The sequence below is a fragment of the Raphanus sativus genome, unplaced genomic scaffold, assembly GCF_000801105.2.
Source record: "Raphanus sativus cultivar WK10039 unplaced genomic scaffold, ASM80110v3 Scaffold0013, whole genome shotgun sequence".
Lineage (NCBI taxonomy): Eukaryota > Viridiplantae > Streptophyta > Magnoliopsida > Brassicales > Brassicaceae > Raphanus > Raphanus sativus.
Window position 1 is genome coordinate 1 of NW_026615339.1, and position 12,063 is coordinate 12,063.

At 39.2% G+C, this 12,063-nt stretch overlaps 1 protein-coding gene across 4 annotated transcripts; it reads left to right on the forward strand.

Moving 5' to 3' along the window:
- Window positions 1-290: 290 nt before the first annotated feature.
- Window positions 291-7,761, forward strand: LOC108845125 (uncharacterized). 4 transcript variants are annotated; one of them, XM_056995628.1, is made up of 25 exons: window positions 291-727; window positions 796-963; window positions 1,033-1,110; window positions 1,222-1,300; window positions 1,405-1,469; window positions 1,586-1,675; window positions 2,019-2,108; window positions 2,192-2,278; window positions 2,362-2,445; window positions 2,591-2,710; window positions 3,029-3,057; window positions 3,177-3,309; window positions 3,579-4,106; window positions 4,217-4,731; window positions 4,813-4,876; window positions 4,958-5,060; window positions 5,204-5,394; window positions 5,599-5,724; window positions 5,978-6,048; window positions 6,204-6,266; window positions 6,547-6,619; window positions 6,703-6,822; window positions 7,001-7,078; window positions 7,167-7,217; window positions 7,302-7,761. In XM_056995628.1, exons 1-25 carry the CDS (start codon window positions 491-493, stop codon window positions 7,413-7,415), a joined length of 3,357 nt encoding a protein of 1,118 aa, XP_056851608.1. In that variant the 5' UTR covers window positions 291-490; the 3' UTR covers window positions 7,416-7,761. The 4 variants fall into 4 exon arrangements, with proteins under 4 accessions (XP_056851608.1, XP_056851609.1, XP_056851610.1 ...); XM_056995629.1 differs by lacking the exons at window positions 291-727; window positions 796-963 and having other exon boundaries at window positions 1,059-1,110; window positions 1,205-1,300; XM_056995630.1 differs by lacking the exons at window positions 291-727; window positions 796-963 and having other exon boundaries at window positions 1,061-1,110; window positions 1,205-1,300; window positions 1,410-1,469.
- Window positions 7,762-12,063: the final 4,302 nt, after the last annotated feature.

A 12,063-nucleotide genomic window follows, 5' to 3' on the forward strand; every position in this document is an offset into this window, starting at 1 on the left:
GAAAGTAGTTCAAAGATTATAATGATTAAAAATATAATGTAACCAAATCTAGTAGATAGTCCATTTTTTAAAAAATCACACATGAATTAGAAGTAATGACTTCTGTTTTAATATAATAGATATTTAAGATTTAAAACCTACAATAATAATTTTAATAATATTTTAAAAAATAATTTTTGGATTTCGAAATAAATATTTGAGTGATTAAATATCGCAAATTTAGTAAAAATCAGATTTGGACACTAGTATGGATTGGCCCAGAAGACAAAAGAAAAGTGGCATTAACCATAATTTTTGTTGGGCAAAAACGAAACAGAGCCTTAAATCACTGTTAAACGAACACACAAAAAAGTCAAGCTCCTTGCCGGAAAACGGACAACGAACCAACCTGATCTCTAGATCTCTCTTCCTCTCTTTAATTTTCGCGGGAGATCCGTCGATCCGCTAGCTTCTGATCTCAAAATCTCTACTTGCTATGATCTGAAATGAGATGCAGCCTAATCTCTTCCCATTCGGCTCTGTCTTGGGTAATCCGTTCCTCTTCAATGGCGGCGATCTAAGCGAGGGTGGCTTCGAGAGCTCTAGGGTTTTCTTCTTACTTCCACTCTTGTTGTCCCAAGGTGAAGGCATGGATTTATCCAAGGTTGGCGAAAAGTTCCTCAGCTCTGTTAAGTCCGCTACATCCCTTGGACTCTTACCCTCTTCTTCTTCCTCTGATCGCCCTGAGGTACTCTCTCTCTCTCTCTTTTTGATTCCAATCAATGTAATAAATATTGTGGTGTACCCAATGTGTAGATTCCGGCACGTGCTGCTGCTGCAGCTGCTGTTGCTCGTGCTTTGGCTGGACTTCCTCCTGATCAGAGGTTAAGTATCTCTTCTACTGCTACTGAGCTTAGCTCAATATATGGTAACAGACTTCCTCCTCAAGAAGTTGAAGAGCTTGAAGAAGGCTTCTATGAAGAGGTCTCTGTTTATCTCTTGGTGTTTTGTGTTATTTAGGAATTTGCATTTCATTCTTGTCTTGTCATGTAGGATTTTGATCCAGTGAGACATATTTTGGAAAATGTGCCAGATGAAGATCAGAGTGAGCTTGCTTATTTTGAGAAGCAGGTACTAACTTCTCCTTCTCAAGTAACTGGTGTTAGTTAGTGTGGTACTATTCTGTTTATTCACTTTTTATTCAGCTATTTAATAAGTTTTAAAGGTTTGTCTATTGTATAGGCAACCCTGAGGTTAGTACAGCTGGATAGAGTAGCAGAAAGTCTGTCACACCATGTTATGGAGCATCATGAAGTAATGGGTAAGTACTTTGTTATTTTAATAGACTTGTCTTTTTCCTCCATGTTGAGTAAAAGACCTTATGTGTTCCGAAAAATGTGAATACTAATATTCACTTTTGGCCAGTGAAGGGGATGAATTTGGTTAGAGAACTGGAAAAAGATTTGAAGATTGCGAATGTCATCTGCAAGGTAAATTCATGTTTTTATCCTAAATACAGAAAAAACAAAACAGTGGTTTCATTTTCTATCTTGCCTGTAGCTGGTTTGACAAAGCTCATGGACTGTTTTTCGTTTGTTACTGCCAGAATGGAAGAAGGAATTTGACTTCATCTATGAATGAGGCTTCTAGAGATCTTATTGTACACACTCATTCCAAAAAGAAGCAAGCTCTTCTGGTAGGCTTCTCTGTTTATTCCAGTCATCTAGAATCCACTGCTCGTTTCTTCAATCTGTTTACTCGTGCTTTCCTCATCAATATGCTCAGAAATATATGTACAATTTACTCTCTAGTATCGCCTACGAGGGAATGGTTAATACTGTTGGGACAAGTTCTACATAGAAGTACTTTCTTAAATACATATGTACTGTGTAATGTCGCCTTATCAATACGGGTCCTAGTGTTAGATTATTGTAATACTTAAACTAGTGAATGCTTCTTTTTTAAATACCTTTTTGCTTCTCTAAATGCCTTGTAATCAAATACTTCATGAGTGTTTAAACAATTAACTCCACTTGCAGGACATGCTTCCTATATTAACCGATCTTCGCCATGCAAGAGTTATGCAGTCGAGTCTTGAAGACCTTGTTGAAGAAGGAAACTATTGCAAGGTATATTTTTTTTTTTTGGTTTTTCGTATTAGTATTATGGTGAAACTAACAAGAAACCAGGCAATTTATTCCTTATTGTGTAGGCATTTCAAGTTCTGTCTGAGTATTTGCAGCTTCTTGACAGTCTCTCTGAGTTTTCAGCTATCCAAGAGATGACCCGTGGTGTTGAGGTAGCTCTGACTTATTCATGACCAGCTATTGTCTTCATAATTTTCTATTGGCAGTCGGCTGAGCTTCTCATATTCTTTTTAAGGTTTGGTTAGGAAGAACTCTTCATAAGCTGGATTCACTTTTGATGGGCGTTTGTCAAGAGTTCAAAGAAGATAGTTATATAATGGTTAGTAATCCAAGTCCTTCTCATATTAAGCTCTCTCCTTCATGATTTAAACTAAATATTAAGTTGTTGGCCTCATGTTTCATCATAGAACTAGAAAGTTGCTTATGTGGCAATAATTAATTTGTTTATGTGCTCTTAATTTAAGGTCCTTGATGCTTATGCATTAATCGGTGATGTCTCTGGTCTCGCTGAGAAGATACAAAGCTTCTTTATGCAAGAAGTTATATCAGAAACCCACTCAGTTCTAAAGACCGTTGTTGGGGAGGTATGTGAGCTATAGTTTCAATTGTTGCTCCTGTAGAGTTGATATTGAGGTAGTGCATGCTTTGAGTTTCCTCGTGTATGGCGCAAGATTTTTTCCGTGTTGCTTAATAATGTGGTTTTCCGAACTTGTATTTTGAAATGTAAAGATGGTTACAATTTGTTTTACATGATTTATATTCTACTCCTTCTGCATGCGATGTTTGCCATTTGCGGTACTGCTTTTTTTTACCTCATCCCACTTAGCACTGAAACGAGTTTCTTAAAGGTCAGCATATCAAACCAATGAGGTTTTTGATCTTGTGAATAATTTTCTTTGCAGGATAACAGTTCTGCCACCCAATTTAGTAGGTATGTTCTTTGTGAATAATTTTCTTTTACTGGCACCTATTTCAGTATTTAACGCTCACTTCTGCTTCCTTTTTGTTTTAATTCTAGTATCCTTTCTGATTTATTTAAATTATTTTCAGACTTACATACAGCGATCTATGTATTCAGACACCGGAATCAAAGTTTAGGCAATGTCTGTTGAGAACACTAGCTGTGCTATTTCAGTTAATATATTCGTACCATCAGATAATGAGTTTCACTCCAGAAAAGAAGGTAGGTCCTATTCCCTACTTGAGTTTGTATTTAACATTTTGTAACTATTACAGGGTTCTTGAAACAACTTTCGGTTCTAGTTTCAGTGCTAGTTACAGTATTCGTTATCAGATTTCATTGTCTTAAACTCCTCTGCCCACAGACCCTTTTACTTTTTGTCTGAGTAAAAACTTACTGTAGTTAGAGAGAATCTTAGGATACATTGTGTTTGTATAGTTTGGTGGCATGTAAAACTTACTGTAAATGGCTAAGCTTCTGAACTGGAACAGGTAGAAAATTTGATCTCAACAAGTTCTGCAACAACTAAAAAGATTGATTTAGTGACAGACACTGCATGCAACCCACAGGATGGTGGTCTCTCTTCAACCATGAGTTCAACAAGCATACCTTCTTGTACCATTTCTGCTGAAGAGTCTGTTGGAAGTGAAACCTCCAGTCCCCTGCAGCAAGCATCTAATAATGCAGTAGACGAGCCTAGGGATTCTGGAGAGACAGTATCTAATGGGGAGTCACCATGGTACTATCTACGAAAAGAGAGTGCTGGTTTTGTTTCAGAAACTCTGCAGAGAGGACGAAGAAATCTATGGCAACTCACAACAAGCCGTGTGTCAGTTCTGCTCTCATCCCCAGCTGCTTCTTCAACAAGTATACATCAGTTCCTTAAAAACTATGAAGACCTGAGCGTCTTTATCCTTGCTGGGGAAGCGTTCTGTGGATTTGAAGTTGTTGATTTTAGGGAGAAGCTAAAGGCTGTATGCGAAAATTATTTCACTGCGTTTCATAGGCAAAGCATGCATGTAAGTTCAGTTTCACAATTCCCATTGGACTACATTGTACCTAGTTACTTTCATGCACCACCTCTCCTACATTAAGGTAAACTTTTTTGTTTGGGTTTTCTCCCTAACAGGCGCTTAAAATGGTCCTGGAGAAGGAGACATGGACGAGATTGCCACCTGATACTGTGCAAGCTATCAATTTTGCTGGTCTTGTGGGGGATGGGGCTCCCCTTATCATTTCTTCCCGAAGTGCCTCTGGTTCTTCTAGATTTCCTCTCTCAACTGATCCGAGTGGGAACAGGAGTGGTGGATTCTCATATTGGCTGAAAAGTGGAAACCCTTTCTCAGCAAAGTTAACGTACTATAGAGAAGATCAAGACTACTCTTCAGACAGTGGAGCTGCCTCTGAAGATCAAGACTACTCCTCGGACGTTGTGAATTCCAAGGTAAGAAATAAAAAAAGCATTAACGGAGGTAGTCCTGCTTCAGGAGATGAAAATGAAGACCTTCATGCTGACTATATTGATGAGGATAGTCAGCTTCCAAGACGAAGTTTTACACGCAGTATATCAAGGACTTCTTTTTCACATTTGAGTACTAATGATGATTTGAAAGCTCAAACAGGATCGTCTCTGTGCCTTCTAAGGTAATATGCGGTTTAACAAATGCTTGAAACTATAACGACAGCCTTTCCATAACATATTATAAACTGTGTTCTGTGTCTTAGATCAATGGATAAGTATGCGAGGCTTATGCAGAAACTAGAACTTGTTAATGTCGAATTCTTTAAGGTACCGATCCAAATTCTAGGAATTTTTGCAGATTTCTTTTCGTTTCTAAAATATGTTTTACACCTGTTTGGAAATCTGTAGGGAATATGCCAATTGTTTGGGGTCTTTTTCTATTTCGTGTATCAAGTTTTTGGTCAAGAGAATACCAATTCAGGTGGAAAAGGAGTTGCCAACTCTTCCAGCCGTGAGTAACTCATTCGTTTCCTTTTGATACTCCTCTTTGCTTATATTGTTACTCCCAACCTGCTTCGATATGGTTATGTTATACCTTCCAAGGAAGACCATTTTGCTCTACGTATAATATATTTCAAATTTTTGAAATTGCAGATCGTTTGAAATGCTGCTTATCCCGGATATCACAGGAGTGCGAGCAATGGATAAAACCTCAGTTTTCATCATCATCACCATCTTCTTCACTTGCCTTTACCAACACAGTTCATAGTCTTGCGGACGTGACTCCATCAAGTCCCTTAAATACAACCTCTGGTCACGTATCAGGCATATCTTTTAGTCTCAAGGTACACAGTGGGGAATCTGAAGACTAGGATCAGTGTTGTTTTCTGTCGAGTACTAAACCTAAAGATAACTATTCATAGGTTCATATGTTTTCACGTATCTCATAGATCAAGTGTGATAATAGAAGAGCAGCTGCCTTATTTCTTCCTTTCATCTCAAGGTTGTATGATAAAAAGGTTTCTGTAACACATGATTATTGCTTGCAGGAACGATGTGCTGCAGTGGACACTGTTTCTCTTGTTGCTCGGATATTGCATAAATCAAAGTCTCATCTCCAATCGATGCTTATGTCAAGAAAAGGTTCTTTGGTTGAAGACTTCTTTGGTCAACTGGTATGTGACACTTTCAGTTATTGCCTTACCTTACTGTGTTCTTGACAGCATTTCATACAATCTGATAGTAGATGTAGCATCCACTAGTCTTTTGCCTCTTAAAAAATAATGGATTATGCAGGTTGGTCATAAGTAGATTCACTGTATTCCTTTGTTATATTAATTTCTCAAATTTATCCAACAACTATTTATATACAGCAAATGGTAGCAATATATTTGAAAGAGTTGCATTAATTGGAATTTGATTCATCAGGTTGGTTCAGTACCTGATCTGACAGAGCACTTACACAGGACAACTGCGAGGATCCTGCTGCATGTTAATGGGTAAATTTCCAATCTACTTAAGAAAATTATTAGATGGATCCTCTGGATTCTTAAAACTGTTATACATAACTATTAATTCAATCTGTAATGGTTTTTTATATGGTTTGTTCTAGTTGTGGGTATGTATGTCCATTGACCTTTAACTGATTTTGTAGATATGTCGACCGGATTGCTAATTCTAAATGGGAAGTCAAGGAGCTTGGAGTGGAGCATAATGGGTATGTTACTTCCTTATGTTACTCCATTTGCTCTTCCAAATTTGCACCTGCAACTAAAATTAAATAGTGAAATGCTCAACTATATTTGATGTTCATAGTCTTACAAAAGTATTATTAGAGACTTAGAGTGTTCGTGTAGTATAAAGTTATCATTGGAAGCTGCCTACTACATATTAGCTGAGTTCAGATTTAGATATTCAGCACACGGTGTTGGTGCTCTTAAAACAGATTCTTACCATTGATTAGTCCGCTGCCATCTTATATATATTTGAACAAACAGGTATGTTGATTTGATGCTTGGGGAATTCAAACACTACAAAACAAGGCTTGCTCACGGAGGCATTCCACAGGAGGTAAATTGACTCTGTGACCTCATCAAATTCTAGGAGTTGCTTACATTATCTTCTCAAGCTTTGAACTCTTTTTTCATATACAGGTCCAAAACCTCCTACTGGAATATGGAGTTGAAATATTTGCGGAGACGCTGGTGGAAGGTTTATCTAGAATAAAAAGATGCACAGATGAAGGACGTGCTCTCATGTCATTAGATATTCAGGTACTTTCTTTTACACGACATCAATTAAACAACGCATCCGGAAAGATGGTCATTGATAGGACAAACCTTTACTCTTTGTTGATGAGATAAAAGTAAAACACACACAATTGAGAAATTGCATCACATAGTTAATATGCATAGGGATATATTCTGGTTGACAGTATATATCGTTTTGTAGGTCTTAATAAACGGTTTACAACACTTTGTGCCAACAAATGTGAAACCGAAGTTACAGATAGTGGACACATTTATCAAGGTAAGCAAAACAGTAACTCATATGGAAGTGCAGACCAATGTGCTGATGAGACACATTAAAAAGCGAAATCATCACTCTTTTTTTGCAGGCATACTATCTACCAGAGACTGAATATGTCCACTGGGCAAGGGCTCATCCGGTAAGGAAACAAATCTTCCTTTCCTTTTTAATGTTTTGCCAAACGGATGAAGACTTGATGGTAAACAATTAATTAAATATACAGGAATATACAAAAGGACAGGTCGTAGGACTTGTGACTTTAGTAGCCACCATGAAAGGCTGGAAGAGGAAAACGCGGTTAGAAGTTGTGGATAAGATTGAATCAGCTGCTGTGTAGAGATCTAAATCTAGAAGCTAGCTTCTAGTACTTTCAGCGACGAGTAATATTTACATGTATCGAGGGCTGTAAATTTGAGGAAAGGCCCTTCTTGGTTACTGTCGTTGCTTATGGGTTTATGTTAAAGATCCTTCTGAAGTTGTACAGTCCTGAAGAGACTGTAACACACATTCGCCACCCCATCCCTCCATGTATTGTCAGATCCCTAAACCCGATTATGTAGTGCAAAAGCATTTGTCATTAACAAGTGGTACCATTTAGTGATTATGGATATTACCATTTTGTAACTTTTTTCCTTATTTCATTCTTTCGACAATTTTTATAATATACATGAAAAATCAACTTATGTATTGCGTTCATGTTAATTATTACATATCGATGATCATATCAATAAATTAAAAGTATTATGATCAACTATTATTAGTTTTGACTTGTTAGTAACTAATCATATGTATTCTAATTTTTAAACGGAAAAAAAATTTGACTTGTTATTAACTAAATATATGTATTCTAATTTTTAAATGGAAAAAAAAATTTTAAAAGAAAAATATCTTAAAATCTTTACAAAAAAAAATGTGGAAGCCCCCTTAGTCCAATGGTTTGACTAAGGGTTCAATTGCTTATACACCCGGAGGTCTGGGATTCAAACCCCAGAAAATACCAAATTATGCAGATTATGGAGAAACAGGTTACACAAGATCTTCAGCTTGGTGCATGGCGTACCATCGAACATGGATCTCATAGGACGGTTCAGAGTAGTGCAGTCAGGCGTGTATTCTCACAAGGTGGTAGAATTGTCAGCTGTAAAATCGTCTTTGTAATATTCTCATCGTTGTAATAGCATAATTAATCGATAATAATCGATCCAGACGTTAAAAAAAAAATCTTTACAAAAATATCGGAGAATCTAACAATAAACCTCCAGATTTGAATCTAACAATAAACCTCCAGATTTGAAAATGATCTTTGGGTCTGACAGACAATCAACCTTCAGGTCTAACAACAATCTATGGATTCGAAAATGACGTATGGGTCTAAAAAACAACTTCCGAATTTGAAAATGACTTCTGGGTATAACAATCAACCTCTAAATTTGAAAATGACCTTCGAGTCTTACTAAAAACTTCCGGGTTCGAAAATGGTCTCTGGGTCTAACAATAAACCTCTAGATTCAAAAATGATCTTCAGGTCTAACAACAACCTCTGATTTTGTTTGTAATCGTCGTCTTTATTGTTCGTCGTGTTGAGAGTATGATTTTTCGTCTCGGAACAAAGTTTTCCGCTTCTAACTGATCAAGTTTCTCATCGCTCTATTCCAACCGCTTGGAGTTCATAGCTCTATTCCAACCGCTTGGAGGGCTCGTCCATCTTCTCTTTCAGGTTATGGACTTCTGATAGAAGTTCGGGATTTTCCACAGCTGCCACATGTGCTTTGCATAGCTCGGTTATTTGTCCTTGGAGAGCGTCAAGTTGTTTCTTTAGCTCTATTTCCCTTCCAAAAGTTGGAGATTGCTCGTCGTGCTCTTCCACTGCCATCGTCACGTAGTTAAGATTACTCTCATCCTTCTAGCGCCAAACAATTACATTATTTTTATGTAGGATATTTGTGAGTACTACAGAATAATAGAAGAGCAAGAAAACGAGAATAAATTAAGACTAAAAGATAGTTTTATTGATGATTGAGCAGGAACTACAATGTTTTGGTGTATAAACCCTAGTTTTAGCCGTCTAACTCTAATCTCTTAGTCTTTGAATGTCAATCCCTTATTCTAGGGTATGGATTCTCCTTATATAGTATTGAAGACGTCGGTGTAATAGGTTTAACTCTTTCCATATTTGGAAATATGGAAGAATCCCTTAAGTAGAAAACTTCCATTTTACCTGAAGATAGAAATGAAACTAAGGGTTGGAACCAAGGTTCCTTTAAGCAGGAACCTGGAGGCTGCTGTCCTGCTCGATGTCTAGAGAAATTTTATACCAGAGTATTTTTCTCCAACAATGATCATTCTCGGCCGTTGATGGCTATTTTTTTGTGGTGATAGCTTGGCGACGATAATCCTTTATTTATCGGACCGAGTCTCCAAATAGGGGGGGGGGTACCTCCCATGATGACGTTTAGTTGTGGCATGCGTCCGTTCTACTTTGAATGGATCTAGGTCCGTAAGTCATCGGATAGGTTTTCAACTTCTGATACTGACTCTCGATGGAATTTTATCGTTTCGAGACGTCGACGTAAGTCAGAGTCGTTTTTTCGGCTAAGCTTGATGCAGAGGTCGTCAACTTTGGAGTTAAGTTTGTCTCAGAGATCGAAAACTCGAATGCAAAGCTCACCCTGGGAGGAGCACTGGTTAGACCGATTCTCTTTGCTTTGGATGCGCTGATCGTATCTCTGAGATCTATCGTGTTGATGGAGTTACTTTTTGTCACGAACCTTTTTCGCCGCAGCAAACAGCATAAATCTTTACCGTTTCTGGTTGCTCGATGGTTCAGATGAATCTGCAAAAGTCCTCAGTCTTGGGTTTCTCGTCTTCGTCGGAGGAGGTGTCTGGTCGTGCGAGAATAACTTTGACTCCTCGTTGGCAGACGCGTGTCTTTATTCTCCTGGACATTCTTCTCTGCGTTTACTCGGAGCTCGTTTAGTGGAGCCTTTCCTTTGGATTTATGGGCTTTCCTCTCTTTGTTCTTGCTCCAGTTCTTGTCGCTCTTTGGTTTCCGTTTTGGTGGCTCGACGTTCGCAGTACCTTTGCCGTATGAAGCGAACATGGCTTTCACAAAATACTTGCATTCCTTGGTGTCATTCCTTTGACTTGGTGGTAGATGCATCATTTGTCGAGGTCCACCGAACTTGAATCCGGGTTCGAGTTTGAGTTTGAATTCGAGTATGGGGCCCATATGGGGTTTGGGGTTTATCGTTACAGTCAAGATCCCAATGGTTCCATCCTTTTTCTCGCACGACTAAGGTAGAGACATGGTCGTTTTTTCGCCGATTACATAGAGGAAACCTTTCATGCAATTGGTTTTGTCGTCAAAGGCGTGTTGGAAAGGTTCTTGTCGGGTGTCGATGCATTTTTTTCGGAGCCTGCTTTGATGCGTTATGCTTCTTATGATCGCCTTGGTGTCTTCCTCCATCCGGATGAAGTTGTGCGAACGAGCGATCGCATCCTGAAGCGAGGTAGTGGGGGTTTGTTATAAGTCAGCTCTGAACTCTGAGTGGACCCATAATGTGTTCTGCAGAGCATTGATTGCGATGTTGTCCAGAATATTAATCGTCGAGACGACATCCTTAAATTTTTCCATGAAGTCATGTAGACTTTGGTACTGGGTTTGCGAGAGTTGCCACAAGTTGGATACTGCCGCGCCCTCTCTGGTTAACATTATGTAGTTCTTAAGGAAAGCTGCCAAAATGTCACATAAGCTGCTGACTGAGTTTTCCTTGAGTCTCGAGAACAAGGTGAATGCTGGCCCGGTCATAGTTTCGACGAACAGCTGGAAAAAGCTGGCATCCTTTTCGTCTTCGGAAAAAGTTGTCTCTTTTCATCGTGATGTTGAAGGATGTCATGTGGTCGATCGGATCCGTACCCACGAAGTAGGAAGGGAGGCGTATCTTCTCCGAGGACCGGATGGGGACGTCGCTTATACGGCGAGTAAAAGGAGTCTTGGATGTGGCGGCAAGTACGAAGTCGATCTGAGGAGCCAAGCTGGTCACGTAGTGAATCTTCGAGTTTATTTTTTGGAGGGCGAGTTTGAGCTATCCGCCTTGAGTGGTAGCGGCGGCGGGCGGGACAGAGGTATCCACCGTCCGTTCTTCAGCAATCCCTCTATTGGGTCAGTCTGGAAAAGCTGATGACGTATCATCGGAGGGTTGCTTGTCGTCCTGGTGGAGCGGTGGTGAGCGGGGCGTTGTCGTTTTTTGGATATTATCTTGATGTGCGAGACGCGCCAGAACGGAGTCATGAAATCCGATGTGACATGAGGCACGACTTGCGGGGTGGGCTCTGGATCTTCTCCGCAGGTGGTTTCAGTGAGAGTCATGTCGAGATCTGTCTTAACTTTTCTTCGTTCTGCCTCACGGTGGACGCCAACTGTTTGAATCGAGTTCGGTCGGATTCCAGTAAGAGATAAGAAACTCGTCTGTGGGTTAGTTCCAAGGCGTTTTATTAGATCAAGAAATGTTTGTTAGTACAAATAAGGAAACAAAAGGTGGAAATAAGCCGATGCTCAAGAACTGGCCGGGAAAGTACAAGTCGGAAAGAATACAAAGTAAGGAAAACCCTAATTCTAACCGCAAGTGTTTGAGAACTTTTAGTAATTATCTTTGATCGGCTAAAAGCAGTCCCGAGCCAAACCAAGCCGACAAATCGTCCTGCATTAAGTTAAGCTGAGCCGTTTGTATGTATTATTTTGGGGCGGACCTGCTATCTCTAGGGCCTTGAGAAATGCTGTAAATCCATCTCCTACACCTACATGTTTCGAGAGTTATTTGAGTTCTATGTTCTCACTATCATATCATCCGGAGGAAATAATGTGGAGGCCTTTCCAATTGAATTCGTGTCCTGATCAGAATGTTCTTCCGACCAGTCTTGTAGTGTGGTTTGAAGATCAGCATCATCAGCCTGCATCTATGTGAGTTATACCAGACCATGAGCTT